Raw genomic sequence first — 27,990 nt, 5'->3', positions numbered from 1 at the left:
CGGTTGCGTGTATTTCCAGAAATGGGGCCTGCTTGAATGGTCTTGCAAAGGTAGTGGAGGATGGTAACCTAAGGTTTAAAAAGATCAAATAAGACTCCTCTTAATATTCACCATTTGGAAAATTGGAGTAAATGTTTACATGTATATGACCTCCCTTCCCTCTTTGGTTTTTACATCGCCCCTAACTCTTTTCAACAGAAAATGTAAACTAGAAGGCAAATTTCCTAATGAGATCTAACACCAGGAACTCAATATGTATTTACGATTGAAAAAAGTAATTCTCACAATTAAACAATCCAGCCCCATCCAACTTTTAAGTCCCTCCAAGCAGATACAATGCGGTAATGTACATGGAGCTAATGTCATAATAATTTATTAAACATAAAATAGCTCATTTCCAGTATCAATGTATTGAATTAAGATCTTCAGCCTTTCATATATAGAAATGTTTTCAGCACCCTCACCTGCACAGAGGAAAAATAAAATTTCTGAAGCGTGTCAAACAACCTACAACAAACACTCTGCATAAAGCATTTTTGGATCAATTACAATATTGTTTCGGAATTAAAATAAATCAAACTACAAATTCTTAAATTTTTGATCAACTGTGCCAATTTTGTAAACATAATAAGATCTAGCAACAGGAACTCGAGGTGACCAGAGTTTGGAACTCAAGTTTTGTTATATAAGCGTACATGATTCCAGCCGACAGTGAGGCCCCTTATTTTGGTCTCAGGTAATTAAGAAAGCCCTTGACCCAGTGACCCTAGACAAGCTAACTTTCACCGTTTTGTTGAGAAAGTGAAACACAAGTCACCCTTAGCAACATAACCAGGGTAACCCTGGTAGACCTGATAGCCTTTTTCGTCATAATACTATTACTGGCCATCCTGTGGCAACTCATGGTATGAAGAAATCAAAATTATTTCACAAAACCCCACAGTAATCAAATGACTGAAAAGAAGCCAAAGGAAGAAGGATAACTGAGCACTAGAATATGAAAGAAAGGCTTACGTAATCCTGGAGGGACAACTTCGTTTCATATAAACACTTAATAAAGTTGGCTCAGAAGGGTCTGAAAGGGTTGTCTCCAGTACCCAAGACCATATAAATGGGGCCTTGTACTCTCTCCTCCGCAGAGGCTCCCTATGGGAAATTAAATATACTCCAAACTCCCAGCCTACGGTCAAAACAGCACGAAAGAGGCCTATGCAGAAGAGAGAGGGCCCTGTATGTCAATATGTTTAAAGAAAAGTCTTACTAGACTAGACTGCAAACCATGGGTAAAGTGTAGACTGCAGGCTTTTTAAGAATATCATATTCCCATTTTCATTTATAAAGAGATCGAGCTAACCCTACACCGGCTAACTTGAGCTGTATCTTTCAGGCTAACCAGAGCACTTAGCTCTCTTTATAATATAGATAGGACTCCGCACGCACTCTGATTGGTCAAAAAAACCCATGTTTTATGAGAGTACAAAACATAGAAAAAGTGTGTTTTATTGTTTTGCGCGTGTAAAATCTATAACATAAAGCAAATAAAGAAGCCTAAGCCATGTATTATACTGTGATAAAACACTCCAGACATTTGAGAATGTAGAAAACACTCGCCTGTAGGTCGTGTTTTCTACATTTCTATCACAGTGTAATACACGATTTAGGTTCGTTTATTTGTTAAATAAAGGAAATGGGAATACAATGTATTTCTTAAAAAGTCTGCAGTCTGCATTTTATTCTGTCTGCATTTTAGCCACCGTTGTGCAGTAAGCAGGCTTTAAGTCTTATTTAAATAATTAAGCTTAAGTTCTTGTTTGTGAAAGTTCTTATTTCCATCATTCTGTTTGCTAGGCCTGTTGCAGAACATGTACTGAGCACGAGATCGCAGATATTTCATTCTGAAATGGACTGATCATATTTACTGCTGATTCTTCAAAATTATCTTCAATTACAATATTTTCCTATACATATGAGCTATTCTGTGACCAAGTTGCACGTTTCTTTACGTTACCGATCACGTAAAAAAGGCAATTTTACAGGGCGAATAGTCAATACTACTTTGCCCCACATATTTCCACCGGAGAGCGACGACTGTAACACTTTAAATACACTTTATGCAAGATTTTTCAGTTATAATTAAAATCTACTTACCTCTCAAGAAAGAAAAATGATAATTACTCCTTGAGATCCAAATACAATGCCATTTGAAGTTCGAATGATTGGAGAAATCTGCCTCAAAAAGTTGTATCAGCGAGAGGCGATGACGCCATTTTCGAAAATTTTGTGCATTTGCGCGCTTCTTTCGCCGTGACATCATAATGGCCATGATCATCGGGTCAGCCAATTCTGACGGGTTCACCTCTCCCTCCTGCTCCGCTATTAAGAACGTGTTTAGTACAAATTATCGCTGGCACAGCGCCTCGGACAGCGGGCTCAGGAAAACACATAGCAGTTTTGGTTTTGCATTGGCATGCGAGGTTGGCTAATTGCTGGTTTAAAAATTAGACTGATTTTCCTTTATCTATAATACTTTGACCTTACATAACTCTACCAAACCTATCAACTTTATTCAGCAGCCATAATCGGGGACAGAGACCGCAAGTTCTTGGCATTCGTGCGCACCTATGATATAGGACAATTTTGCTATTTTTAGAACAAATTGCGCCACCCTGACGTCATGTATCTGCGCGGATCCACGCACATATCGTGGGTTCTCGCGTGCATGTCATTTTACGTGAACAATTGGTGAGAATTGTGAGATTCTCTTGCGGATTTTTCACAGCGATGTCAGGGAATAGCGCTAGCCACAAGTTGCTCGAGATTTCCTAAAAAGTTGCTCAAAAGTTGCTCCAAAGAAAGTCAAAAGTTGCTTTTTGTAACGAAAATTGCTCAACAGTTGTTAAAAAAAGCAAAACCTTTTTTTTTCGTTTCTCTCTTCTTTTATTTTGTCTTATGCAAAAATATGCAGTCTGTACAACAAAAATAACATTTCTAAGCTTTTTTGTGCAATTTTGCGTTGTAACCAGCATCGCTAAATAAATTTGTTCACAATACGTATGAGTAAATACTATCCATTAATATCAAAATTAAAAAAAAATAAATAAAAAAAAACTTTAAAAATGCTTTAAAAAGTAAAAAAAAAAGAATTAAAAAAATTAGTGAAATTTTTTACAGTGCAAAAATAAAATAGACTAGGGGTTTTGATAACTCAACCAACAAATCGAAATCGTTATTCGAGTTAATTAAAGAAAGCGTCCTAGTAATTTACTGATTATTTCTGCTTTATTCACATATTTTCAGCTAAGCTTTTACATGTTCGCAAACATTTATGAACCTTAAACATGTTTAAACACTAGAGATATTGTATGAGTTTGATGAACGTTTTCATCCCACGAAAGTGCGGAAGTCTAATTTGTCATGTTTACTGACTGCACAAAATACGCATCGGTGGTTGCTCCTATTCATCGACAACAGACAATTTATTGGATTTTTACACAAACAAAACTGAGCAGTATCTTACAGACGTATACTTATTGGTCCTTGATGAAACATCAAGCGCTGCTAACAATTCAGGTAAAACACAGAGACTTTGGCGAATTCCTCCCAAGCGTGTGGCAAGAGGAGCTAGGAAACTTTGAAGTCGTAAAGCTCTGCTATATCCAAATATATTGAACTAGTTTTTGCTGTGTCATGGAAAAGCTGTTAATCTTAAATATTTGAAATTTAGAGTGATGTAAGGTAAAACTCTTGTAAAACAAGCAACGGGACACAAGTTAGTCAGTAGACTTAAGTTTAAAACGGGACATACCTAAATTTGACACTGTCTTACCTCACCCAAACTGGAGCAGCTAAACGACGAAAATACTTAAGCAAAATTCCAACAGACATAATCGCTTTGAGTTATGAGCCAAAAGCATAAAATATTTCGGGAATTTCGGACGCCATTTCCCCCGCGTGACATCCGCAAAAATCCTCGCAGCATGTACGCGCGTGTGCCGCAGGCAATGGCCCAATTTGTTCTAAAAATAGGAGAAAAAATGTCCCAGGTCATGGGGACAGCCCCATTACTAGAAATGGCGCGCGTTTTAAAGTGGACATTTTGAGTGTTTGTAGGGTCTTTGGGTTTGCACTAGTCTATCACAGAACAAATTGCAAGTGGCAAATGCCATGCCAAATTTACCATATATTATTTTAAATAAAACAAAGCTCTCTTGTGATTTATGACTATCACGTGATTGCTATACTGCCCCCCACTGAGTTATTGGGTAATGAATACAAAATTCCTCATTATTTCATAAAATGAAGGGAAATTTAGCCCTTTGTCTAGGAATATCATTGCTCGAGACGCTTAATGACCTTGTGAGGCAAATAAGGCACCCATTATGACCTGATTTACCATTACAGGCTTATTCATTTCCCTTATGAAAAGAAACATTTCCAACAACTACGGAAGCTTTTTACAAAATAGAAGGAAAAATTTGGTCAGGTTTAGGGGTACGGTTAGGGTAAGGGTTACCTCACTTAGTGTTAGGATTAGCTTTTAGGGTTAGGCTTAGGGCAAGGGCTAGGGTTAGGGTTAGGTTTCGGGTTAGGCTTAGGGTTAGCTTTTAGGGTTAGGCTTAGGGAAAGGGGTAGGGTTAGGCTTAGGGTTAGGGTTAGCTTTTAGGGTTAGGCTTAGGATTAGGGCTAGGGCGAGAGCTAGGGCTAGGGTTAGAGCGAGGGTTAGTGTTAGGGTTAGGATTAGGGTAAGCATATCAGTTGAGAAATAGAAATATATATTTGTTTTCTAAGGAAAAAATAGAAGGACTTGACGTTTTTTTCGGTAAGCAGTAATAAAAAATGTTTGCTTAAGTTAAGAACTGGCAGCTAGAAGTTATTGACGTCATTTAAGGTAGCGAAACAGGATTTTACACTTCGAGAACGAAACAGTTCTATTTGTTTTTAAATTCGTTGGAAAAACTACAGGCATAAGCTGCTGGATGCTTGAACGCGATAACAAGTCTTCATTTTACTAATAAAGTGATAAATATATGATCATTTAGCCTAAAAACCTACACCCGAAATAGTTTCACATTGTTGAGCAACACCAATAGAGTTTACGCTCCATTTCCCGGTCACGTGACTAGTTATTATTTCAAAACTTTGTACCCTGTTTGAGCGGAAAAAACAACTGATAGTGAGTAAGACTAGTAATTTTTCAATTTCTTTTACAAAGACCTTTTCATAGCGTGTTTTAAATTTTGCCTATTCTGCATTAAATCCCATGCAATGTTAGGAAATAGGTCACGTGACAATATGAAAGTATTCATAAAATCTTTTAAAAACGGGTTAGTTAATGTTGTATCATATTATCAACATTTCCTTTACCTAAGCAACACGTCGACTGCAAATTGGCGTAAACGTTCTTTTGGAAACTGGCTTATTTACAAAAATGTGTTTTGTGACGTCATGACCACGAAACGTGCCATCCGACGCTGAACATAACTTTATACCCTTGATAGGATAAGATATAACTCATTCTTTCCAAAACACCTAACACAGTAGTTTTCTTTTTTGATAAAATGGGCTTTTGAAAACATTTGTGTTCTCTGCTGGGGGTCTTGGAATAGCCTCAAACACCAGTTTCTGTACGTTTGTGCAAACGTACCTGCCAGAAAGATGGTTCAGAATAAGAATTTCACTCTGAACTGATTTTGGGTCACTGTGTAAGCACAATGAACTATACAAACTCACATTTAAACATCCAGAAGGTGAACCAAATAAGGCAGAAAAAGTGATGATCCGGATTTCCAAGTCCAGTCCACATTCTCAACTCCTAGAATTACTATAGTCGAGTAGCGTTAATTCTACTCATCAACCCGGCTACCTTGGTTTAAAATTTGTTCGTTATTTTGTCTTTTCCTTGTTTTCTACATGGGCAGAAAACCCTTCTTCGGCTATTTTCAACTCTGAGAAACCTACAGAATTTCGAAGTTCAGAATTTTGCGACGTCAAAAATCCCCTTGCCAACGAGTTCGTGTAGGTCGCTATTTTGCATTGTTTGTGATAATTATCTCAATCCCGGGGAAAGCTTTTAGACAGAGCAATTTAAGGGGTCATTCGTTTCGTCGAATATGGTATAGTCTTGACTTTGCTTGTTCTGGTTCCTGGCTAACAGCAGCCTTTATTTTCACATACATCTTGCAATGCATTATGGGTAACTATACTGTTGTGACACGGAATGCACCTTTCCGCCAAGTCAAGACATTTTATAAGTCTAAAACCAGGTCAAAACATTCATACTTTCATAGGCCCGGTACCTACTACTTGTCATGTAACTCGCCAAAATACCTTTTTTGTGCCCTTGAAATGACTTGCTTTTAGACCTGCTCTGTTTTGGCCTGACACAGTCGCAAACCAAGTTTCCATCTTTTAGCGCTTAACACCACTCTTGGAATCGCCAACTGCCGCAAACATTCAGTTCTTCGAATGCTGCATGTCAAGTTACCGATCGCCAGACTTAAATGATGTCCTTTGACCACCAAAACAGCTATTTAGAAGACATTCTGTCACTTACACGTTAATAAGCTTTCGATACGTGGCATAATCGAAGTTCTTCAATCGATATATTGACATCGAGGCTACTACGTCATGTGTGTCTATTTCTCAGACCCAGTCTGCTCAGGTGAGACCGGGGGGGGGGGGGAACGGGGCTCATCGTCGTAAAGTCAGTAAAAGTAAAGCAATGGTTCCAAGCAAAGGTCCACTTAAGTCTCCGTCCCCGATTATGGCTCCTGCTTTATTCCAGTCACCAAAACCTTAGCTTAAGGGCCCATTAACCGATCTTTTCGAGCCGTTGCTAAGGAAAATTTATTCACATATAACCTCCTCATTTTTAGTTAGTTCAGAGTTATTTCATGTGTTTTAACTTTTTCATGACCAGTAACACTAGTGATGACGCCATCAAGCCACGCCCTTGGTCATGTGACTAATACTGAAAAAAATGCAAAGGATCCCAGACAAATTACTTTTTCGGGATTTTTTTCATTGATTTAATATTTTAATGTTAATCCTCATTTTGCTATGCAGAGATGTTGTTTTATTTCTTAAAGGTCAGATTTGAAAGAATCTTCGTAATTTTCTGAAAAACGCGTCATTTTGAAAAAGCAATGCATAGCTCTGTTTCCAACGTTGGCTTCAATCGAAACGCTTCGGAAAAGGCTCGATTTAATGAGAAATCACGTTTCCTTTGGCATTTAAAGAAACCGGAAGTTTGCCCGATATATATGGGAAGTTACAATATCAGCGCGTGCGCAATTTACACTACCAGCGCACTTCGGTAAGATCAAAAAAAGCCACTCGGAGTTTTTCTCTTTGTTTTGCTGTTGTTTTTCTGTTTTTGTCTTATTTTGTGTCTGCTTGTACCTTATTTTTATTTTGCATCTTGTTAAACACAAAGAAAAACCATCTAAAATGTTAGCGAATTTGCAAGTTACTGAGTTGTTTTGATTTTCCGCGCGCAGGTTGACGTAAGTAACCGGAAGTGAAATTTCACCTCCTTAGCAACGCGCGCGAGCAGGCGCGTGAATCGGTTAATGGTTCCCTAAGCCAACCTTCACATTATAATGATTATGCTTTCAATACTACACAACTTAGCGAATTACATGCAGCGATATTCCTGCATGTACGTAGACCCCATATAAAAAGGACGGGGATGCACGTCAAAAAAATTAAAAAGAACCCCTCGAGCTCTTGATTTTTTTTTTTCACCACTACGAGGTACCAATTCTAAAACGACACATTATGTCCTAACATGTTTATTTCTGCTCAACGTTCTTTAGAGGTACCACAGAAGCTCCCGCTGTGAACCTTTTGAAGCTGAACACCCTATGGGGTACAAAAACCAAAAGGTACTGAAAGGTACGACGAGAACCTCCGTTATTTTCATATAGGAGTCTTCCCCCCAAGAATTCCGGCGCTCTATTTCAAATGCTTGTCACTTCCGAGTACATGTCGGAGCTGTTTTATTTTATGTTAACTTTGCGAACTGAAAACCAGTTCATTTGACCAGTTTCATGATATACCCTGGCTTATTTTCTTTTCTTGGCGAATAAGAACGTGAAATAAGGAACGAGATTTCCAAATATGTAATGGGATCCGGAATGTAATAAAACACGTGATAAGTCGTTTAATTCCAGTCCTGATGCATTTTCCTCGAGCCAAATATCGAAAATAAGCGAGAATTGCAGTACAAAGTGCACTGAATGCACAGATCTTAATGAATGGGCGATTTCTGTTACACGAGATACTTTGTTTTTCTCAATTTTTTTTTTTTTTTTTTGCGACATGTTCAAACAACAACAACAAAAAAAACAACAACAATAAATGGTTTTATGATGCTTGTTATGACTCCGTTCTCACTTCCGCCTGAGGGGCTTCCGGTACTACGCACAGTTATGACGTCACATTCCTCGATACGCCTTCTCTCCCTTCACGTCGATTGAAGAAAGCATCGTGCTAGAATTTCATCCGAGGTTTTTCTCCACCGTCCTTCCTCTTCGCTGGACTCAAGTTGAGTATTGTTTTATTTTTGTGCGGATGGTGTCCTTAGTCAGTACTATTTCCCATTTTACGCTCTGATTCCCCGGGGACTTAGCTTGTCAAATCTAGAAGAGGTCAAACCATGCGTTTTGGTGTTGGGTCATTCATTTGTTCGCCGTTTAAAAGCGTTCGCAAACAAGAACAGATCCTCACGAAACCTGAGTCTTGAAGACACTTGCCGGGTTTTTCTTTCGGGTATAGGCGGCCGAACGGTCGATAAGCATATGCAGTTTGATTTGGCAAAACTCCGAGCCTAGTAGTACTGGAGATCGGTTCAAAGGACCTTTGCGTTATTAGCTCTGACCCCGAAACGGTCGGCTCCACGATTATCACCTTGATCGATCGATTACGGGTTGAATTTAGTGTGGATTGGGTGGTGGTTTATTAACCTTTGCCTCGAAAGAATCAACCTTATCCCGAGGACAACTCGGCGGTATTAAGTTTGAACTCTTGGCTAAAAAATACACAACAACAAAAGAGCATGCTTCATTTGGAGAAACCGTGGGCTTGTACGTCCTTCGCTCTAAATCTTCGATGTGGATCGAATTCATTTAAATCGACGAGGAGAGCAACTGCTGTTTAGAAGCTATCGTGGAGCGATTCTATTTGCCATCAAACAGCTGCAGTCATAATCATTTGTACTATTTTAATTTAAGTCAGCATTTTATTGTCTTCTTTTTCTTATGCCCGACTCATTTACGCCCATTGTGCGCATTTCTGTTATTATAAATATTCTTACGGGCGTTCAGTTATCCCTTACATCATGTCTACATTGTGGGGATATTTTTACTTAATTATATCATTCTGATATTTTGGGTGTTATGTACACCCATCGTTAGTTGGCTTATATGTTTGGGGCGGCTTGTTTATACTTTGCATGTATCATGCCACATGTCATTTTGTCGGGTTGTTTATTCCCCACTGGTATTATGCTTATGTTAGGGTTATTTATACCCTAGTTTCCCATGCCTACATGTTAGGGTTATGTATACCCTACTGGCGTGATGCTTATATATTGGGGTGATTTATACCCTGTTTTTATTATTATTATTATTATGGTTATGTGTTAGGGTTATTTTTTCCCCTGCCGGCATGATCCTCATATAATAGGGTTATTTATACCCCATTTTTAACATGTCTACTTGTTAGGACTATTTATACCTTGCTGGCATGATGCTTTTATATTAGGGTTATTTATACCCTGTTTTTATCAGGTTTACATGTTAGGGTTATTTGTGCCCTGTTTGTGTTAGGGTTATTTTTCCCCTGCTGGCACAATCCTCATATAAAAGGGTTATTTATACACTATTTTTAGCATGTCTACTAGTTAGGGTTATTTATACCCTACTGGCACGATGCTTATATATTAGGGTTATTTATACCCTGTTTTCATTAGGTTTACATGTTGGGGTTATTTATACCCTCTTTGTGCCTGTACAATATTCAACTGTGCAGCACGCTCTTCTCGGCCAGGCAATGGGTACGCCTTGTCCTGTGTCATTCATGTGTTACGCACCGTTGTGTGAATAATTGTGATCACACACACACTCAATGCTCTATATAGTTTACAGTGGTGCACAGGACGTTGTGTAACGTTTGATCCCTGTATCTCTGTACAGGAATTTTTTTTTGCTTAACATTTGAAGCATTACTCAGGGTTAGCGATGGGAACTGAGATGCCGCCCAAACGCCGCCCCCATCCTCCTGTCAGGACCACCTCATCGAAGAAGCGTAAAGTAACCAGTACCAGTACCCCTTCCCGCACCAAAACCTCTACCAGGTCTAGTGTCACTACACCTACCAGTTCATCGCCTCAAGCAGTGTCTGAGGATCTGCTAATCCAAAGGATTGCAGTTGTCGTCACTCAAGCTTTCAGAGATCAGACCAGTTCTCGAGCTTCCTCTGATACACTCAGCCCATCTCTTCCTGCTGTTGCTCAACACCAACCTGATTCGACGCCTTTGGTCCAGCAATCAGTTACAGAGGCAATCCGACGAATAACAGGGGTAAACCAGGGAACAGAGACATCCACTGATACAACTACAAGTAAGAGTCAATTCGTGTTTGTTGCTGCTCCCCTAGGTTCCTCAGTCTCTGCTAACACTAAGAATAAGATCTGGGGTAATGAATTTCATTGACCTGGGTTTGCTCTTAAATGTGCAACCCCCTGATGAGTCCTACAGTTTCAAACTCCGGAAATCTAGGGGGCAGCAAACCTTAGCCATAATTCCTAACCAGATAAAGCTGTGGATCACTAACATAGAACAGTGGACAAATGCCGTCTTAGTATTTGCCGCTATTTATTGTGAGAAATCACCAAGCGAGGCCCCTAGCCTGATGAAATACATGTGAAGCTACCAACAGGACGTGACATTATCTCCAGCAAGCAATAATAATTTAGAACGCACACTTTATTTACTGGCGATCAACAACTGTCGCTCATTGTGGTTAAAACTGAAATAGACACGAACGGAACAAACATAAACAAAGCGAAAATGGCGCAAACTAAAACCCGAGAAAGTAACAGACTTACATTTGTAATGCGATGCTGGGCTATAAATGGCTTAGATGCCGCTGAGATAAGACGACAACTGCACTAGATGCTTCGATTTCACTACTGCACTCCAATCCGCATTGCGAGAACTACAAAAAAAGGCACTGCCCACAGGCCATTTGAATAAATTACGTAACGATACAAGCGCCACATTCCAACACGTTGCACGATACAATACAAAATATACACTCTAATTAACCGAACGCATATTAACACAATTTTGAGACGTTGCGATCTTACAACATGTCTATAGTAAGAGATTTGGCATCGCGATCTGGCAACTGGCGATTTTGTGATGAGTCCTTCCGTAAACTGAGGGAGGTTGATCCATTACTTTGGGGCCGGACTCATTCAGAGATATGCCTCAAGTTCCTAAGCCCGGAGCTCAGGCTAATTTTCGTCCTAAACAGGGCGTTTCTAGCACCCCCGGGGTTACTGTTTCAAATTTCACTCACGTGCCCAATGTGGCGGTTGCTCTTTCAAGCATACCTGTTTCAAATGTGGGGGCAGCCACGCTATCTCACGATGCCCAAAACCTAGACCATGGCAAAAGTCAAGTAAAACTAATGAACAAATTCTACCAACTCCGGTAATCGCAGCTAGACTTTCTGATTATTTGGAAGGCTATGACCACATGCTTAGAAACAAGATTATCAACGGATTTACACGTGGTTTTAAGTTGGATTTTGTTGGGAACGGAAAAGCTCATTTGCACCTAACCTTCTGTCTGCTTGGGAATTCCCCAGGGTCATTGATTCAAAGGTGGCATCAGAAGTGGCACTCAGCCGCATTGCTGGCCCATTCGACACCCCTCCTGTAGACCCCTTATGGTTGTCACCAGTGGGGGTAGTACCGAAGAAAATTAAAGGAGAATACAGAATGATTCAACATTTGTCATACCCGGAGGGTAGCTGTGTGAATGACGGAATCCCCCGGGAACTTTCAACTGTTCACTATGCCACAGTCGATGATGCAATTTCTTTGATCAAGAAATCTGGGAGGGGCAGTGCACTGGCAAAAACGGACATTAAAAGCGCCTTCCGCATTATACCGGTTCACCCTTCCGATTATCAGCGGCTAGGGTTTCAGTGGAAAGGAAAATGGTATGTTGACCGTTGCTTGCTGATGGGCTGCTCCTCCTCTTGTCGCATTTTTGAGGCGTTCAGTTCTTCGTTAGAGTAGATAGCACGACACAAACTTGGTGTACACAATATCATTCACATATTGGATGATTTTTTGATAATCGATCAGTCGCTTTCTCGTTGTAGATCACAATTGGCTCTTTTTCTTGACCTTTGCAATGAGCTCGGGGTTCCTGTAGCGCAGGAGAAGACGGCGGGACCTTGCCACACATTGCGTTTTGCGGGTATAGAACTAGATTGTTTAGCATTCGAGGCCAGGCTTCCTCAAGAAAAAATCCAGAAGTGTTTGTCGGCAATCGAGCACACTTTGTCACGTAAAAAAGTAACGTTGAAGGAGCTTCAGTCGCTCATTGGTTTACTGAACTTTGCATGATGTGCTACTATACCTGACCAAGTTTTTCTGCGCCGCCTAATCAACATTACAATTGGGGTTAAGCGTCCTAACCACTACATCCGCATAACTCAAGATGTCCAAAAGGATTTGGCACTTTGGAAATCATTTTTTCAATCCCATAATTAATGGCAAATCCATGTTCCTTGAGGACGCCTGGTACTCTTCGTCTCACCTTAAATTTTACACCGATGCTGCTCAATCATTTGGCTTCGGCATCGTGTTTGGTAGGAAATGGGCATACGGCAATTGGCCTAGTGATTGGACTCATAAAAACATTGCCTTCCTGGAACTTTTTCCCATAGTCTATTGGGGTGCGGACGTGGGGAGATTCTTTGGCCCGTAAACGGATTTTATTCATTACATATAACGACAGTGTCGTGCATGTGATTAATCAGCAAACCTCTAAAAATAAGGAATTGCTTTATCTTCTCCGTCAACTAGTTCTGACATGTCTTCGGCGCAACATTCTGTTTAGGCTAGACACATTCAGGGCAAGAAAAATATCCTTGCTGACAGCCTTTCTCGTTTACAGGTGGGACGATTCAAAACATTGGCCCCCGATGTCCAGGAGAGTCCAACCGTTGTGCCGCCACCCCTCCTTCCGCAGAACCGGGAGAAATCCTGAGCTCTTTGTTACGGGGCTCCATCAGTACCTCCTCTCTATATACCTACCAGAGGCCTTGGTTAATTTTGAAGCAATTTTTATCCGAGCAGCTTGGAAATTCCAATTTGTCTCCCCCAGTTAGCGTCCATAATTTAGCCTTATTCGTAGCTTATTTAGCCAAATCCAAATATTCGGCATCCACGGTGTTCACCTACATCTCCTCTATTAGTTATGTTCATCGGCTGGGTTCTTTTTTTGACCCGACCCAATCCCCCACAGTCAAACTTGCCTTAAAACGCTATTCTAAGCTAAATCCGTCTGTTGCAGACTCGAGACTCCCCATTACATTACCTTTATTTGAACGAATCGTTAATGCCTTTTCTAGCACCGTATCAGGTGATTACCATAGGAAGTTAATGAAAGCCATGTGTGCCATAGCATTCTTTGCAACCCTTTGGGTAGGAGAAATTACGTCTCGTAGTGGTCAGTCCTCCAAGAATGTTGTTCAACTGAACCAAATTTCCTTCTTGGCATCCACTAATGGTGAGACCAGTGCCATTAAACTAACCATGAGATTCTTGAAGCACAGCAATCCCACTCAACCCGTTGATATTTTACTTCACAAATCGAAACCGATCTGTCCGGTTACTACTATCGCCGAGTATCTAAGCGTTAGAGGACACCTTTCTGGTCCTTTATTTTGTTGGCCCGACAACTCCCCAGTCCGCAGATCACAATTTGTCGATTCCCTTAATCGGGCTCTCTCATTTTGCAGTCTTGAAACTGATCGGTACAAAACTCACAGCTTCCGAATAGGGGCCGCCTTGTGGGCCGCCTCTCTAGTCTTTTCTGATTCACAGATTAGACGCTTTGGGCGCTGGAAGTCTAACACTTTCCTAAAGTACACAAGGACCCCTTCCCTATAATCATTAGGCCACTAGCCAAAACTTCGAGGGACATCTTTCAGTAATCCGTTAGATTCTTATCTTCCTGCGTTCCCATGCAACAAGTTTGAGCAACGGCTACTCTTTTTTCTACCTTGTTAACAGCATTTTCTTATCACTGAGTTTGAGCAGGGGCCAGTCTCACTGATTAAAGCCTTAGTGTTGGTTTATTCAGTAAGTAATTTTAGTATTCAATGAGTTTTAACAGGGGCCAATCTCATTGTTTAAAGCCTTGGCGTCGTTTTCTTCAGTAAGTAATTTTGATATTCAATGAGTTTGAGCTGGGGCCAATCTCATTGATTAAAGCCTTGTCGTTGTTTTATTCAGTAAGTAATTTTCGTATTCAATGAGTTTGAGCAGGGGCCAATCTCATTGATTCAAGCCTTAGCTTTGTTTCATTAGTACTCCGTGAGTTTGAGCAGGGGCCAATCTCATTGATTTAAGCTTTGGTGCTGTTTTATTCAGTTAAGTATCTTTAGTATTCTATGAGTTTGAGCAGGGGCTAATCTCATTGCTTGAAGCCTTACTGTTGTTTTATTCAGTCAAGTATCCTTAGTATTCCTTGAGTTTGAGCAGGGGCCAATCTCATTGATTAAAACCTTTAGTGTCTTTTCACTTAGTTTACTATCTGTGACACACGCTGAAATTTTTAGCAGGAGTCAGTCTTATTTACGTCTTGGCTTGTTCGTTCACTTTATATTCCTGCATGTTAATAGCCTTTTCGTGTGCACTGCGTGGGACTCGGGTGGGATGGCCCGGTTTCCTTTTGCGTCCGGGCTGTGGCGGTTTTCACCCTCACCTTTACTGAGAACGAGGTCGTTTAAGGGGTTAGCTCTTCCTTAGGTATGAGCGATTGGCAAATAAATGCTATACACTTTATTGATTTAATAAACGGCCACTCACGTGGCCAAAGTTTGCCAATCCAGGTGTTATCCTTTTTACCCATTTCCTCCGTTCTCATCAAACCAAGCTCGGCCTACGCAGGGCTCATGCGCGGCTTTGTTAATGACATGCGTCATAAAACACTTTTATTTCACCCCAGAGTTAATAAGAAAAGTTAAAAAGAAATAATTTAGTACAATGTTAAAGATTAAAAACAACAATAGTAGGGCTACCCGACAAGCAGAAGCTTGACAAAGAAGAGAGAGAACTCACAAGCGACTGTCGTGAAAAACAACAAAAAGACCCTGGGGACGAGGTGAGTTTTCTCGGAATTTCACTGCATGACGTCATGAAATCAACCGAACGCGATCCTTTCCTGGAAGGGAGCGTTTGCAGACTTGAAGAGATACCTTGGTCGTTAATGCTGTTAATGATTGAGTGTTTGAGAAACCACAACCAGGGCATCAGCTTAAATTGGCTTGTCTGTTAAGCTTGAGTTTGTAGAAGAGCAAGGACAGTTAATTTGTAAGTAACATTCTTTTCCTGTACATGTGCTGTTATAAATTTGCTATAATACTACTATATGCAGAGTAGCAAAAGGCAAACAAAATTATCCATATCAGGTCTTTCAGTGCTGTTGCATTTTCCTAGTGGCAGCTTATCTAATGTTGGTCGGGACACGAAAGACTGTGCACCCGGTTGTACTGATCGTGACAATGGGGTACTAGCTCTTAAACTTCACGACTTGGCGTAAAATTTTGGTAAAAAATACTCAGTGAAGTCCGTGAAAACGAGTCGAGCACTACGTTGACTTAATAGTATCGAGAAAAATCCTTCAGACATATTGTTGCTCGCGAAGATAGAAGAATATCAAAAGAATTAGCCATTATGATTTAGAGGTGATCATGAATGGTTTAAGAATTGAGATTCGAGCAACCGTTCAACGTTAACGGAGGTCTGCAGTGTATATGAAGTCTGACGGTTTCTTGGAATTCTTTAGAGACCTTGGTCCTCAAACTGTTGAGAATTACATTTGTGAGAATGAAGTATAACTGCTTTCGTACATTTTATGGCTTTATAGTATTTAAGTATGAGAAATAATACAACTGTAGCATGCTAATTCCCTTGATTAGTTCAGATCATTTATTTCGATGTAAAATGCAGTCAAGATGCAAACAAACGAACATTTAGAGACACATCTTTAGCGGTCTGTTAGAAATTTTGAATTTCAATTTGCTGTTGTTTTGCGGTAGAACGTGAGTTTCTCTGGCTTTCCTCGTTACCTTATTATTAGATGAATGAACAGAGAGTTGCAGTGAACTCTCGCACGTTCGGCTAGGTGAATATGTATTTCACTGATCGTTATTAGCCGATACACTTAATATTCAGGTTTCTCGGAATCTCTAAATTAAGAGCAGCTACCTGTATTCATCATTGCTGATTAAGACTGTGTTTTTCGCTGTTAAGCTTTAAAGAGGAGCTATTCATTTCCCCACAGCCTATATCTTATATTTCTTTCAATTGTCAGTAGAAAAAAGAAAAGCGACGCTTTTTTTTTTCGTATGCGAACGATGACTGGCAACTGTTCGTGACAAATTCTCGTGACAAACATCCACGATCGTATTTTGCATTATGTTTCAATCGCTATTTTGTCATTGCGAGTTATAAAACAAGAGACCGATTAAGCTAGAAATGTTTTTCTCCCCTTTAGAGACTAATAAGCCATGTCTGATATATTAATCCCGAGGCTTTCAGGACAAACTCCTATACTTGGTAGTGTTTTATTTGTGTCCAAGTCTCTTTGGGGAATTGAGGGACATAAGAAGCTTTACAAAATAACAATTTTGTCCTGCAAGACTCGGAGCCAAGTTAGAATAATTTTCTTATACATCGCATTCCGAAAAAATTACAGCGCAATAGCTGGAAAAAAAAATTATGACTGAGGCAATGTCCATGAGAAAATATTACTAGGTATTTAGGGTATTTATAATGACTGTAAGAGACAAAAACAAAACAAACCAAAATGACTGAGGCAAGAGCCTCAGTTTGCCTGCTACTCAGAACTGAGGTCATGCTTTATGAATAGCAAAGTTAAGATTCTAGTTGACAAATATCGCATTGGCCAAATCTAAAGCACGAAACTGCGCTAGAAAGCGTCCAGTCGCGTTTATAACTTTCCATACATTTGCCAGAACAGCGAAAAGACCCTGGGTGAGTTGTGGCGAGCCTGGTGAAACCTTTACGCTATTTCAGACAGACAAGACTTTGCGATTTTGCGACGATTTTTAGCACATGACCCAGTATATTTCGGACCTTACCCTGGAGCGCGTGACGAGTGGTTGGCGTACGTAAACATAATTTGAGAAGGGCTTAAAGTATTCGATCTTGACCAGAGTTAACTTATAATGATAAAGTGGCTTCTTCTAAAATATACCCAATTGAAGACCAGAGTGCACAAAGTATATGCTGTTTCAGATTAGAACACCGGGCACAAATGCCGTACCCATTGGCGCCGCACGTAGGATAGAACTCACACTTTTACGCGAATGGAGTCTGACTGTGTGTTAAGGCTCGGTTTCTTCTTGCGAATCCACAACATTTCGTGGATCAAGCAATCGAACTTTCCCTGACATTTCTTTAGGATCTTAAAGTTGTTAGTCAGGTCACCAACTGTATCAACTCGGCGCAAAAGTATTTGTTTAGGCTTTGAACAGACACTGAACTCATTACCAGTGTTTGACACCTCATTGGAATGAACATGAACATTGAACAGCTATCTTAATCTTAATTTATTCAATTTCGCACCTCAACCATTGGTATAAATTAGTTTACTTTTCGCACAAATATTTTTTAACTTGAAAATGGTGCCAGGATGACACCGAAACGTCGTTGCTCAGTTTTTTCGCTAATCTTTATTGTTAACTGTATTTCCAAATTTAATCTTATAAGAATTTTATTGTTGCGGGGGAAAATGTTTATAGTTTAACCACGCGGAAAACATGTTGTGGAAACCAATTTTGGAAACAAGACAGTGGTGTTTACCTCGGGTCAAAGACACTTTTGCTTCTCGGACACAAATTTTATCTTCCGAAACATAAGTTTCCTAGTTTAGCCACCAAGTTATACTGATCGTGACTATGCGATTGTTAATCAAATTCACGACTTAGCGTTGTCAGGATAAAACTGAAGTCCGCTAATGTATTGGCGAGCGTCGAGGACTATGTTAACTCTATAGTATTACACGCTATATGTAGAATCGAAATTTGCGTTCTATTAACCGACGAAAATCCTCTAAAATATACTGTTGCTTGCGAGGACAGAATAATATCAAAACATTAGTCATTAGATGGGGTAAATGGTTTAATATCTCAGATCCGAGGTGTTCAGCGGAGGTGAGAGAGATGCGTGTTTGAATTAAACTGATGGTCAAACAAAAACAGTTCTCTGAGCAAAAACGCACTGCAAAGTCGTTGTAAAAATGAAATAGGATTGCTTTCGAACATTTCATGGCTATATAGAAATTGCTGAAATTTAGTATGCCGAAAAATACATTTGTGGTTGCTATAATTCCCTTGCTCAGTTTTATATGTCAATGTAAAAAAAAAAAAACAGTCTAGACATAAACAAATATTAAAGGCACATCCTAAGCGAGTCTATATCAATTTTGAATTTAACTTTGCCGTTGTTTTGCCGTTAATGAAAATCTGAGGAGTTTGTCTGGCTTTCCTCAGTACGTAATTATTATGGCTGAGATTTGAAGGAAACTTCCACACGGTTGGCTTAAAATACATTTTCCCCTGTGAACACTGATCGGGAACAATATAGCCACCTTATTGAAATGTCACTCAAGTTTCTTGGAATCTTCAAGTGCAGCTTGTTATTCATCTCTACTTTTGATCGTCTTCATTATTAAGTCTCTGATAGTAGCTACAACGCCTAAAACTGAAAGCTGTTAGGTTAGCTTCAGCTTATAATTTTATTTCTGTTGTTAGGAGAAAAGAGAAAAGCCGTGATCTTTGTTGTCGTATGCGAGCAGTGACAAAAGTGCGTGACAAACGTCCATAATACTATTTACTGTTTATGTTTTAGCAGTCGTCGTTCAGGTGGCAAGTTGCCAATATTCTTGAGCTTAAAACCTTAAGAGAACTACCAAGTACTTGTTATCAAACAGTAAGCTATAGATAAAAGACTGAGGACTTACGATCTCACAGAACCACCATTTTTGCGTACTTTTTGCGGAGTCTACTACTCAGGGGACCAGACCGTGTTGGGATTCCGCCATAGTTATTTAAAATAAGGTTTGAACATGGCAAGATAAGAATCCAAGACCACTTTATTTTACAAATTTTATGACATCTCCTTGCCAAAACATATCATGGTCGGAGAAAGTGGTTCATTGCATCGTTGTCAAGGAAGGAGAGCTAAAATTATGTAGAATAGAAAATGAGATATGAATGCACATCGCGGTAAGGATTCGTGGTTGCAGCACCATCACTGTTTCTAGTAAATCAAGTGGAGGTAGTGTCTGTTTCCATACAGTGAGCTGCGAAAGCGAGCAGATAAACAATCGATCCTGCATAATGGGCTGCTAAGAGGTGACTCTCAGTCAAAACTTGAGCAAAAACAGCAACTTGTCATGTCTTCAATTCTGGGAATCAATCACTCAGTTTCCAATGCGAAATTTTTTCCAAGGGTCAGGACCTCTGCAATTGTGTGACTCACTCATTCACTCCGTGAGGTTTCGAAGAAAAGAGCAAGAGTGAACATTACTAAAACCTTATTTCTGAGATTTCTGAAACTTTTTTTTTTTTTTTTTTGATTATTCTGGTATCTATTACCACTAACTAGAGTTTAATATGCAATAGTGTTGTACAGAAATAGAACCGAGAAAAAAAATCCAAGTCGGATATCAGTAATAACAGACAGCAGCCCTACGGCTACCTAAATAGCAGCTTTCACGCCAACGATAAAGCGAGGGAGAAAACAAAAAATGAACCTGGAGCTCTTTCTCACTGAGCTTCGTAATTAAAGGATCTTTCTACACATTTTTTAACCCTATTCTCCGGGGAAGGGGCCGTCAAAGGCGTTTGGGCGGCTTTTAGCTGGTTTTGAGTCCAAGCCTTGAAGCAATGAGCCTCAAATTTAGTGGTTTGGCCTAAACATTTATCAAATATCATATTAACTCTTGTTTTTAGGCCATCGTAGCTTGATTAAGAACATAACAAAAACAGTAAAGTAAAATTTTTGGCCGGAATTTGTTTTCTTTCAACTAAAAATGTGACTTTGCAGTATAAAGTAGGGCAGTACATGAGTGGTAAGACTACAGATGTGTTAAGCTGAAGGTCACGGGTTTGAATCATCCTGGTGTTCGAAGCTTCTTTTTTTTTTCTCTCCCGAGCGCTAGCTATAAAGGATAGTTGCATTTATATAGCGTTGGATAATATAAACGTCCAAGCCGTGCATAAAAATACTGTAATGAGATAGTATGAGAGCTTGAAGAAGAATAATTCGCTGAATAATAACACTCTTTCAGCGTCAAACCCTCACATATTATTTGTGGCAACGGTTCGTCTAAAAGCCGCTGTCAAAGCTATCGATAGATCGAACTCACCCAACTTTGTTCTATACCAAATAGTCTTTTTAAAGACTAAAGTAAACTTTAGTTTTAGGAATTTTTATTCGACTCCAAACGCGAAAGACCAGCTCATCGCCTTGGTAGCCATTTTTTGCCCGAAGGTCACTCAATCGATGTATAGTTAAATTTATAAGAAGGGTTTACTAGAACTCATATCCCGTTCGCCGCGGTTGGAGACTACCGTAAATGATTTTAACAAAATAGGCACATGGGATAACTGTTAATCACCGTTTGGTATTTCAGAGTTGATTGAAAACAAGTGTAACAGCTACCTGTCGGTGTAGGCACCGTTTTGGAGCCAATTCACAGCAATGCTTGCAAAGCTGTGGATATTTTCGCTCTTCTGTTTGACCTATGGAAGTTGTGCCAACTTGAGAAAATCTTTCCAGGAAGTGAACGGCACTGTCATTGGTAACCGCACCTTAGAAGCAGGGAGTGAAGTGCTTTTCGTTCCAACCGTAGGGCTTCGTGTTCACGGATCTTTACACGCAAGGGGAACGCATTCAAATAGAATAACGTTTCGTGCACTTCCTTGTAATGAAACAGTTCTTTGCAACAACACCAACCTATACAGATTCTACAACCCTGGGATTAGGCTTGCTGGTGGCACCTCTCCCAGCAACGGTCGCTTGGAGCTAAAATGGAAGGGACAGTGGGGAACTATATGTAACTACTATTGGGATTACAGAGACACTGCAGTGGCTTGTAGACAACTTGGCTTCCTCGGAGCTAAGAGGTATTACACATATCCCGGAAGTGGCCCCGTCTACATGAGGGATGTGAGCTGTAATGGAAAGGAAGAAAGTCTCTGGGATTGTGGCTACAATTGGCGTTCGTGCTGTGAGTTATCTTTAGTCTTAACCTTTAGGAACTGGTGTTGATAGTCACTTTCAAAAGCCACGTTATCTTCCGCTAAAATGAAGAAACTCAAAAAGTTAGGAAATATTTACCTCATTCTGTTTGTTGTTGCTGCATGTTTGAAGCTTTTCGAATTAAACGTGAAATTAACAAAGAAAAGATCAGAAGATCGTGACGCACAAAACAGTGGTAGCTTGCAGAACAGCCCACGATCGAAGTCAAATATTAAACACGTAAATGAATTGCTGTGTTCTTATTTTTCAGCCTCGAAATGGTGATATACCAAATAAGATTTTTTCCTTCGTGGACGGCTAGTAGACCAATTTCGATATATTGAAATTCAGCCTAAAACAATAGACCTCAGTACGAGGCTCTGGGGAAAAACTACAGAGCGTGTTGGCTTTGTTCCCCAGAGCCTTGTACTGAGGTCTATTGTGTTGGACTGAATTTTAATATATCAAAATTGGTCTTTTGAACGGAAAACCTCCCTCTTATAATTAGATTGATAATCTGTTCTTAGAAAAGTTCATGCAATGTCCTCCTAGTTCTTTACGAGTGCCTTGAGTTTTTCCAGGACATCACCAAAGATCAACTAAACCGTACATGGTTTAAGCAACAATAAAATGCCTTGTCAATTCTTTGAGATAATATAAATCTTCCACAAGTCCTGATTTACAACCAGTTGAAATGAATTGAATAATAAACCTGCAATATTGGTGAGGTACGGAAAAATGAACACAAACCAAGGTTATAGCTCGTAACGAGACTAATTGGTTTTCTAGCCCGTCCAGCGTTTTCTCTTAGAGCCCTCCCAGAAGTCATAACCTTTGTTTGAGTGAGATATATTTAAAACTCTCCGTATTGTTAGTTTGGCTTTTAGAAATATGGTTTATTTCTATCATTTACACCCGCTTTCAGTGTTACGTGCATAGGCGACATCTTTCGACCATCTCTCGACGTTCCATCTTTCGACATGCCATGTGAACGGCTGAAAGACCGTTTACCTGTGAAACTGACAATTTTTCCGGTTATCAGGGGAACAAATGAAAAGTATATGATAATTACTGCCCTAAAATGAATGAAAAAGATTGTAGACTCCCGATTTACGGGATAATTCAAATGATTTTATATTAGTGTAGTCGATTGGCTCTCAATAGTGACTTCCGGTAGAATTGGGCCGCTACTGCTCAGTTAATATTCGAAAGATGTAAACATTCAAAACAGTCGATTTATCTCTCATAGAATGTCTTCTTGATCTCCTAACCTCAGTTTGATGTCAAATAAATCCATCTTTCCTGACTAAAAGTTGAGTCTGACCGTAAAGAAGTCCGTTGTGCTTACATTTCAACGTAGGCCAGGTTACATAGCATGTCGAAAGATGACATGTCGAAAGATAGTTGCTATGCACGTAACGCTGAAAGCGGGTGTAATGAAAAGAAACCTACTTGTAAAACTTCACTAATCGGAAAATTGTTCTGTTTTTCCTATTACATTGTTTGAAAATCGATGATCCTCGACTCTGACAGATCATTCCTACGACGTTGGAATTGAGTGTGACATCCTGATGCCTTTCTTGACTGAGACGGTTTTCTGGAAAGGTATTTACTTCGGACCGACAAATTTTACCGAGAAACAAGGAAACTCATCCTTGGAGAATGCAGATATAGTGAATGCTTTTGAAGGGATCAAAGCACTTAAGAAGGTACCAGATTTACTAAATGTTACAATTAGAGATGGAGCTTCAGGCCTGCTGGTGAAAGAACTTGAAAATCAACTAGCAATAATGGATACGACCATCTTGCGATCAGCGTTGGCTGGTGCAAATATTGAGAGTTCTGGAGGGCATGTCGTAATTGAAAATACCACCGTGCAGAATACAAGCTTTGGAGATGGACTTGTTTACAACCGGATTCTAGATGCGGTGGATTTCTGTTCAATCATCCCAGATGCGGCCTCTGTGCCTTTTGTTCTAAAGGCAACAGGGAAAGCTTTGACGGTTAACTGTAGCAAGGTAAGAATACAATAAATGAGATATTAATCCCTATCTCAGACTGTCTCGGTCATCGACCTACAGAAATGTTTACACTAGTTAGCCTAAAACCGTGATTAAGCAAGTTTTCCTCTAAGCTGCAACAAAGGTAAGGTATAGCGGAGGTCCGGCGTCCCGAAGGACCGCCAAGTGGAGCCCCATACCCATGAAGACAGGAAAAGGAAACCCATGAATTGATTTTCTCTTGGTTATCATAGCTAGCGGTGTTGCTCGTGGGCGCGTACGCACGACGACGGCGGCGACCACGGAGTCGCGCATGATGGCGGCCATACTCCAGCTAAAAGGCTGACAGAGACATACAGCCTTGATTTATAGCCTCCTTTGATATTGCTCATTTGTTATGGTCAGGAGGGAGAGGTCAATTTCGCTTGCGTAGCCATGCGATTGCGCGCCCGATGATCTTGGCCATTATGACGTCACTCGTAAGCCGGCCCGTGAAGTTTCAATGGCCGCTGAAATAATGACACCAGAAAAGTTTTTCATCCGATGATTGCCCAAAGAATTTGAAAGAAAGCGATCAACAGACCACAGGAATAAGATAACCTGTTAATATTTTGTCAAAAAATACTTTGGTTTTCAAAAACTAGACGTCAAAAGGATCAAAAACACGCAAAATTTCGAGATCGCTTAATTGAAAACGTGATTTAAAAGTGAAACTTTGTGCTCGTTTCATAAGCGATATCTGGAGAACCCAACAATGAACAACACAAACACAAAAATATGATCTTGATATGGTTTAAAACGTTTGAATGGTGATGAGAACGAATCATTTAAACTATGCATAAAAATGGTCAGTGGATTTAAATCCATTATTTTGTAGACGATAGCATGGAGGACCTGCTGATCAATAATCGAAAACCTCGAAATATGTGAAAGTATTCGATGGAACATGCTCCCTTACAAAGAAATTTAAGCTATGAAGTCATATACTGAGTTGGTAAGTAAATAATGCGCCAAAGAATTATTTTTCTGGCCTAAATTATCCGCAAAACCGTCGAAAATTTTCTTCTGCAAGGCCAACCAACTGACGCAGGCTTCCGAGCAGACGTGTGGATATTTTAGATGGTAAAATGATACAAAATCATTGTATGGGAGACCTAGATGAAACAGATGATATTCAGAATAACATGGACGAGACCTTAACAGAAAGGTGCTTCATTTCATGTGAAAATGTTCGTCAAATATGAGATCGGAGCAGGATCTGTTTCCTCGGGCGTCCGCATGCAGTGCAAAGCTGTTTCTTGTCTCGCAGCTTCTTCTGAACTTCTGACAAGAAAGGCATCCTAAACTGTTGCTTTGGGTTCTAATTTTTTTTTGTTAATTTCTCAGTGAGTTCACTTAAACATGTATAGACTGTAAAAGAAAACTGTGTAGGATGTTACATGGAAAGAACTAAAAAATAGAGAATCTGGTTCCAAGCAGCAAGTGAATTGAAGAGGAAAGAAAAATATGAACTGGGACACGTCTTATGCTAAGCCGTTGGCAATAAGAGTTAACTTATCCAGGAGAAACCTGTTGAGCCAAAATGACTTATCACCAAAACAGAGTTCAGTACACTAAGGAAGATTGTGACAAAGGTGATCTCTTATTGTAACCAAACCCCTTGTTTTCTAATAGTATCTGTCTTGAGACACCGTGAAAGCTTTACTGCCTCTAAGTTTGAAATGATAATCAATTCTTTTCTTTATACTTTATGCTTTTAATTTTCATCACAGTTAATCGTATGTAAATAAAGATAGCTTCAACAGTTATTTTACATTAAGTTTAAACTGACCTACAAAGAAATATTGTAGAGAAGAGTGTCACAGAGGTTGTACTTTTAAACATGAACCCCAAGCCTGATTTCTCCCCAGCTCCATCCATCCCAGGTTCCCTGTTGCTTTTTGCATTGATGACTTTATTTTTGACTTCAAGAGAATGCATCATGCAAGTGATAAGCGTACATTTTCCACAAACAACAACAACAAAAACACACACACACACAAGATTGGGTTTTAAATGTTTAATTGACAGTACATTGACAATAAATAGATAGCTTTATATGGTCAGAAAACGGGCCTGCTTGGATGGTCTTGCAAAGGTAGCTAGTGGAAGATGGTAACCTACGATCAAATAAAACTCCCCTTAATATTCACCAGTTGAAAATTGAAGTAAATGTTGACGTGACCTCCCTTCCCTCTTTGGTTTTTATTTCACCCCTAACTCTTTTCAACACAAAATGTAAACTAAAAGATAGATTTCCTAATGAGATCTAGCACCAGGAACTCAATATGTATTTACCATTAAAAAAACTAATTCTCACAATTAAATGATCCAACCCCATCCACCTTTTAAGTCCCGTCCAAGCAGATACAATGCGGTAATGTACATGGAGCTAATATCATAATTTATAAAACATTATATAGCTCATTTCCAGTATCAATGTATTGAATTGAGGTCTTCAGATTTTCACATAAAGAATTTTTTTCAGCGCCCTCACCTGCACAAAGGAAAAATAAAATTTTTGAAGTATGTCAAACAAACTACAACAAACACTCTGCATAAAGCATTTTTGGATCCTGACATAAACAAAAGTTACAATATTGTTTAGGAATTAAAATAAATCAAACTTTTCCAGTTTTGCCAATTTTGTAAACATCATAAGATCAGCAACAGGAACTCAAGGTGACCAGAGTTTGGAACTCAAGTTTTGTTATATAAGCATACATGATTACAGCCGACGGTGAAGCCCCTTATTTGGTCATAGGTAACAAAGAAAGCCCTCCCTGCAGTGACCCTAGATGAGTTAACTTTCACACCATTTTGTTGAGAAAGCGAAACACAAGTCACCCTTAGCAACATAACCAGGGTAACCCTGGTAGGCCTGATAACCTGTTTTCGTCAAAATACTGGCCTACCTGGGACAACTCATGGTATGAAGAAATCAAAATTAACTCACAAAACCCTACAGTGATCAAATGACTGAAAGGAAGCCAAAGGAAGAAGGACAACTGAGCGTTAGAATATGAAAAAAGGCTTAAGTAATCCTGGAGGGACAACTTCATTTCATATAAACACTTGATAAAGTTGCCTCAGAAGGGTCTGATAGTGTTGTCTCCAGTACCCTAGACCATATAAATGGGGCCTTGTACTCTCTCCTCCGTAGAGGTTCCCTAAGGGAAATTGAATATACTCTTAACTACCAGCCTAAGGTCAAAGCAGCATAAGAGAGGCCTATGCAGAGGAGAGAGAGCCTTGTATGTCATTATGTTTAAAGAAAAGTCTTACAAGACTAGACTGCAAACCATGGGTAAAATGTAGACTGCAGGCTTTTTAAGAATATCATATTCCCATTTTCATTTATAGAGAGATCGAGCTAACCATACACTGGCTAATCTGAGCCGTATACTTCAGGCTAACAGGAGAACTAAACTCTCTATAAAGGAAATGGGAATACAATATTCTAAAAAAGTCTGCAGTCTTCATTTTTATCCTCTGTCTGCATTTTAACCACCGTTGTGCAGTAGGTAGGCTTTAAGTCTTATTTAAATAATTAAAGTTAAGTTCTTGTTTGTGAAAATTCTCATTTCCGTCATTGTGGATAATATTTCTGTTTGCTAGGCCTGTTGTAGAAAATGTGAAAAGGTTTTAGTTTTCTGAAAGAACACTCCGAGCTCGAGATCGCAGATATTTCAGACTCAAATGAACTGATCATTTTTACTGCTCACTCTTCAAAATCATCTTCAATTACAATATTTTCCTATACATATAAACTATTCTGTGACTAAGTTACACGTTTCTTTAGGCTACCGATCACGCAAAAAACGCAATTTTACAGGGCGAACAGTCAAAATTTTGCCCCACATATTTCCACCGCAGAGCGATGACTGTAACTCTTTAAATGCACTTTATGCGAGATTTTTCGGTCATAATTAAAATCTACTTACCTCTCAAGAAAGAAAAATGATAGTTACTCCTTGAGATCCAAATACAATACCATTTGAAGCTGGAATGATCGGAGAAATCTGCCTCAAAAAGTTGTATCAGCGAGAGGCGACGACGCCATTTTCGAAAATTTTGTGCATTTGCGCGCTTCTTTCGCCGTGACGTCATAATGGCCATGATCATAGGGTCAGCCAAATCTGACGTGTTCACCTCTCCCTCCTGATTATGGTCAAGTGACACTTGCAAAACAAGGTATCCGCCGACCAGTATTGCGTGACTATATCGCAGGCGCAAGTTTAGGGCTCATCGAGGTCACATGCTCTTTTGAAGTTGACCGCTGACCAAATGCTGGTTTTCTTTTGGATCGCGGGCTCATGCCAGACTAACTTATTGTAAATGGGGCCGGGTTGTTCCTAAGCTGGTTAA

The 27,990-nt window shown here is 39.7% G+C and overlaps 1 protein-coding gene, 1 long non-coding RNA gene and 1 pseudogene across 3 annotated transcripts in view; 2 read left to right on the top strand and 1 right to left on the bottom strand.

Moving 5' to 3' along the window:
• Positions 1-3: 3 nt before the first annotated feature.
• Positions 4-27,851, bottom strand: LOC149096348 (uncharacterized). 2 transcript variants are annotated; one of them, XR_016204426.1, is made up of 3 exons: positions 27,567-27,805; positions 25,743-26,119; positions 4-68 (listed from the first exon to the last, which is right to left on the bottom strand). It is a non-coding gene; the product is annotated as an uncharacterized LOC149096348 (long non-coding RNA). The 2 variants fall into 2 exon arrangements; XR_016204425.1 differs by lacking the exon at positions 4-68 and having other exon boundaries at positions 25,628-26,119; positions 27,567-27,851.
• Positions 11,579-12,646, top strand: LOC149096349 (uncharacterized; annotated as a pseudogene).
• The window catches only part of LOC110059840 (protein bark beetle-like), a 57,803-nt gene continuing 45,269 nt past the window's right edge, over positions 15,457-27,990 (top strand). Inside the window, exons 1-3 of the mRNA XM_089280633.1 lie at positions 15,457-15,622; positions 20,976-21,572; positions 23,117-23,601. Coding sequence (XP_089136759.1) covers positions 21,044-21,572; positions 23,117-23,601 — 1,014 coding nt within the window. The 5' untranslated portion in view covers positions 15,457-15,622; positions 20,976-21,043. The remainder of the gene's footprint in view (positions 15,623-20,975; positions 21,573-23,116; positions 23,602-27,990) is intronic.

The sequence above is a fragment of the Orbicella faveolata genome, unplaced genomic scaffold, assembly GCF_042242905.1.
Source record: "Orbicella faveolata isolate gen_17 unplaced genomic scaffold, um_ofav_v1 contig_48, whole genome shotgun sequence".
Lineage (NCBI taxonomy): Eukaryota > Metazoa > Cnidaria > Anthozoa > Scleractinia > Merulinidae > Orbicella > Orbicella faveolata.
Note: the sequence above shows the minus strand (reverse complement) of the source record. Positions and strands in the feature narration are given on the sequence as shown.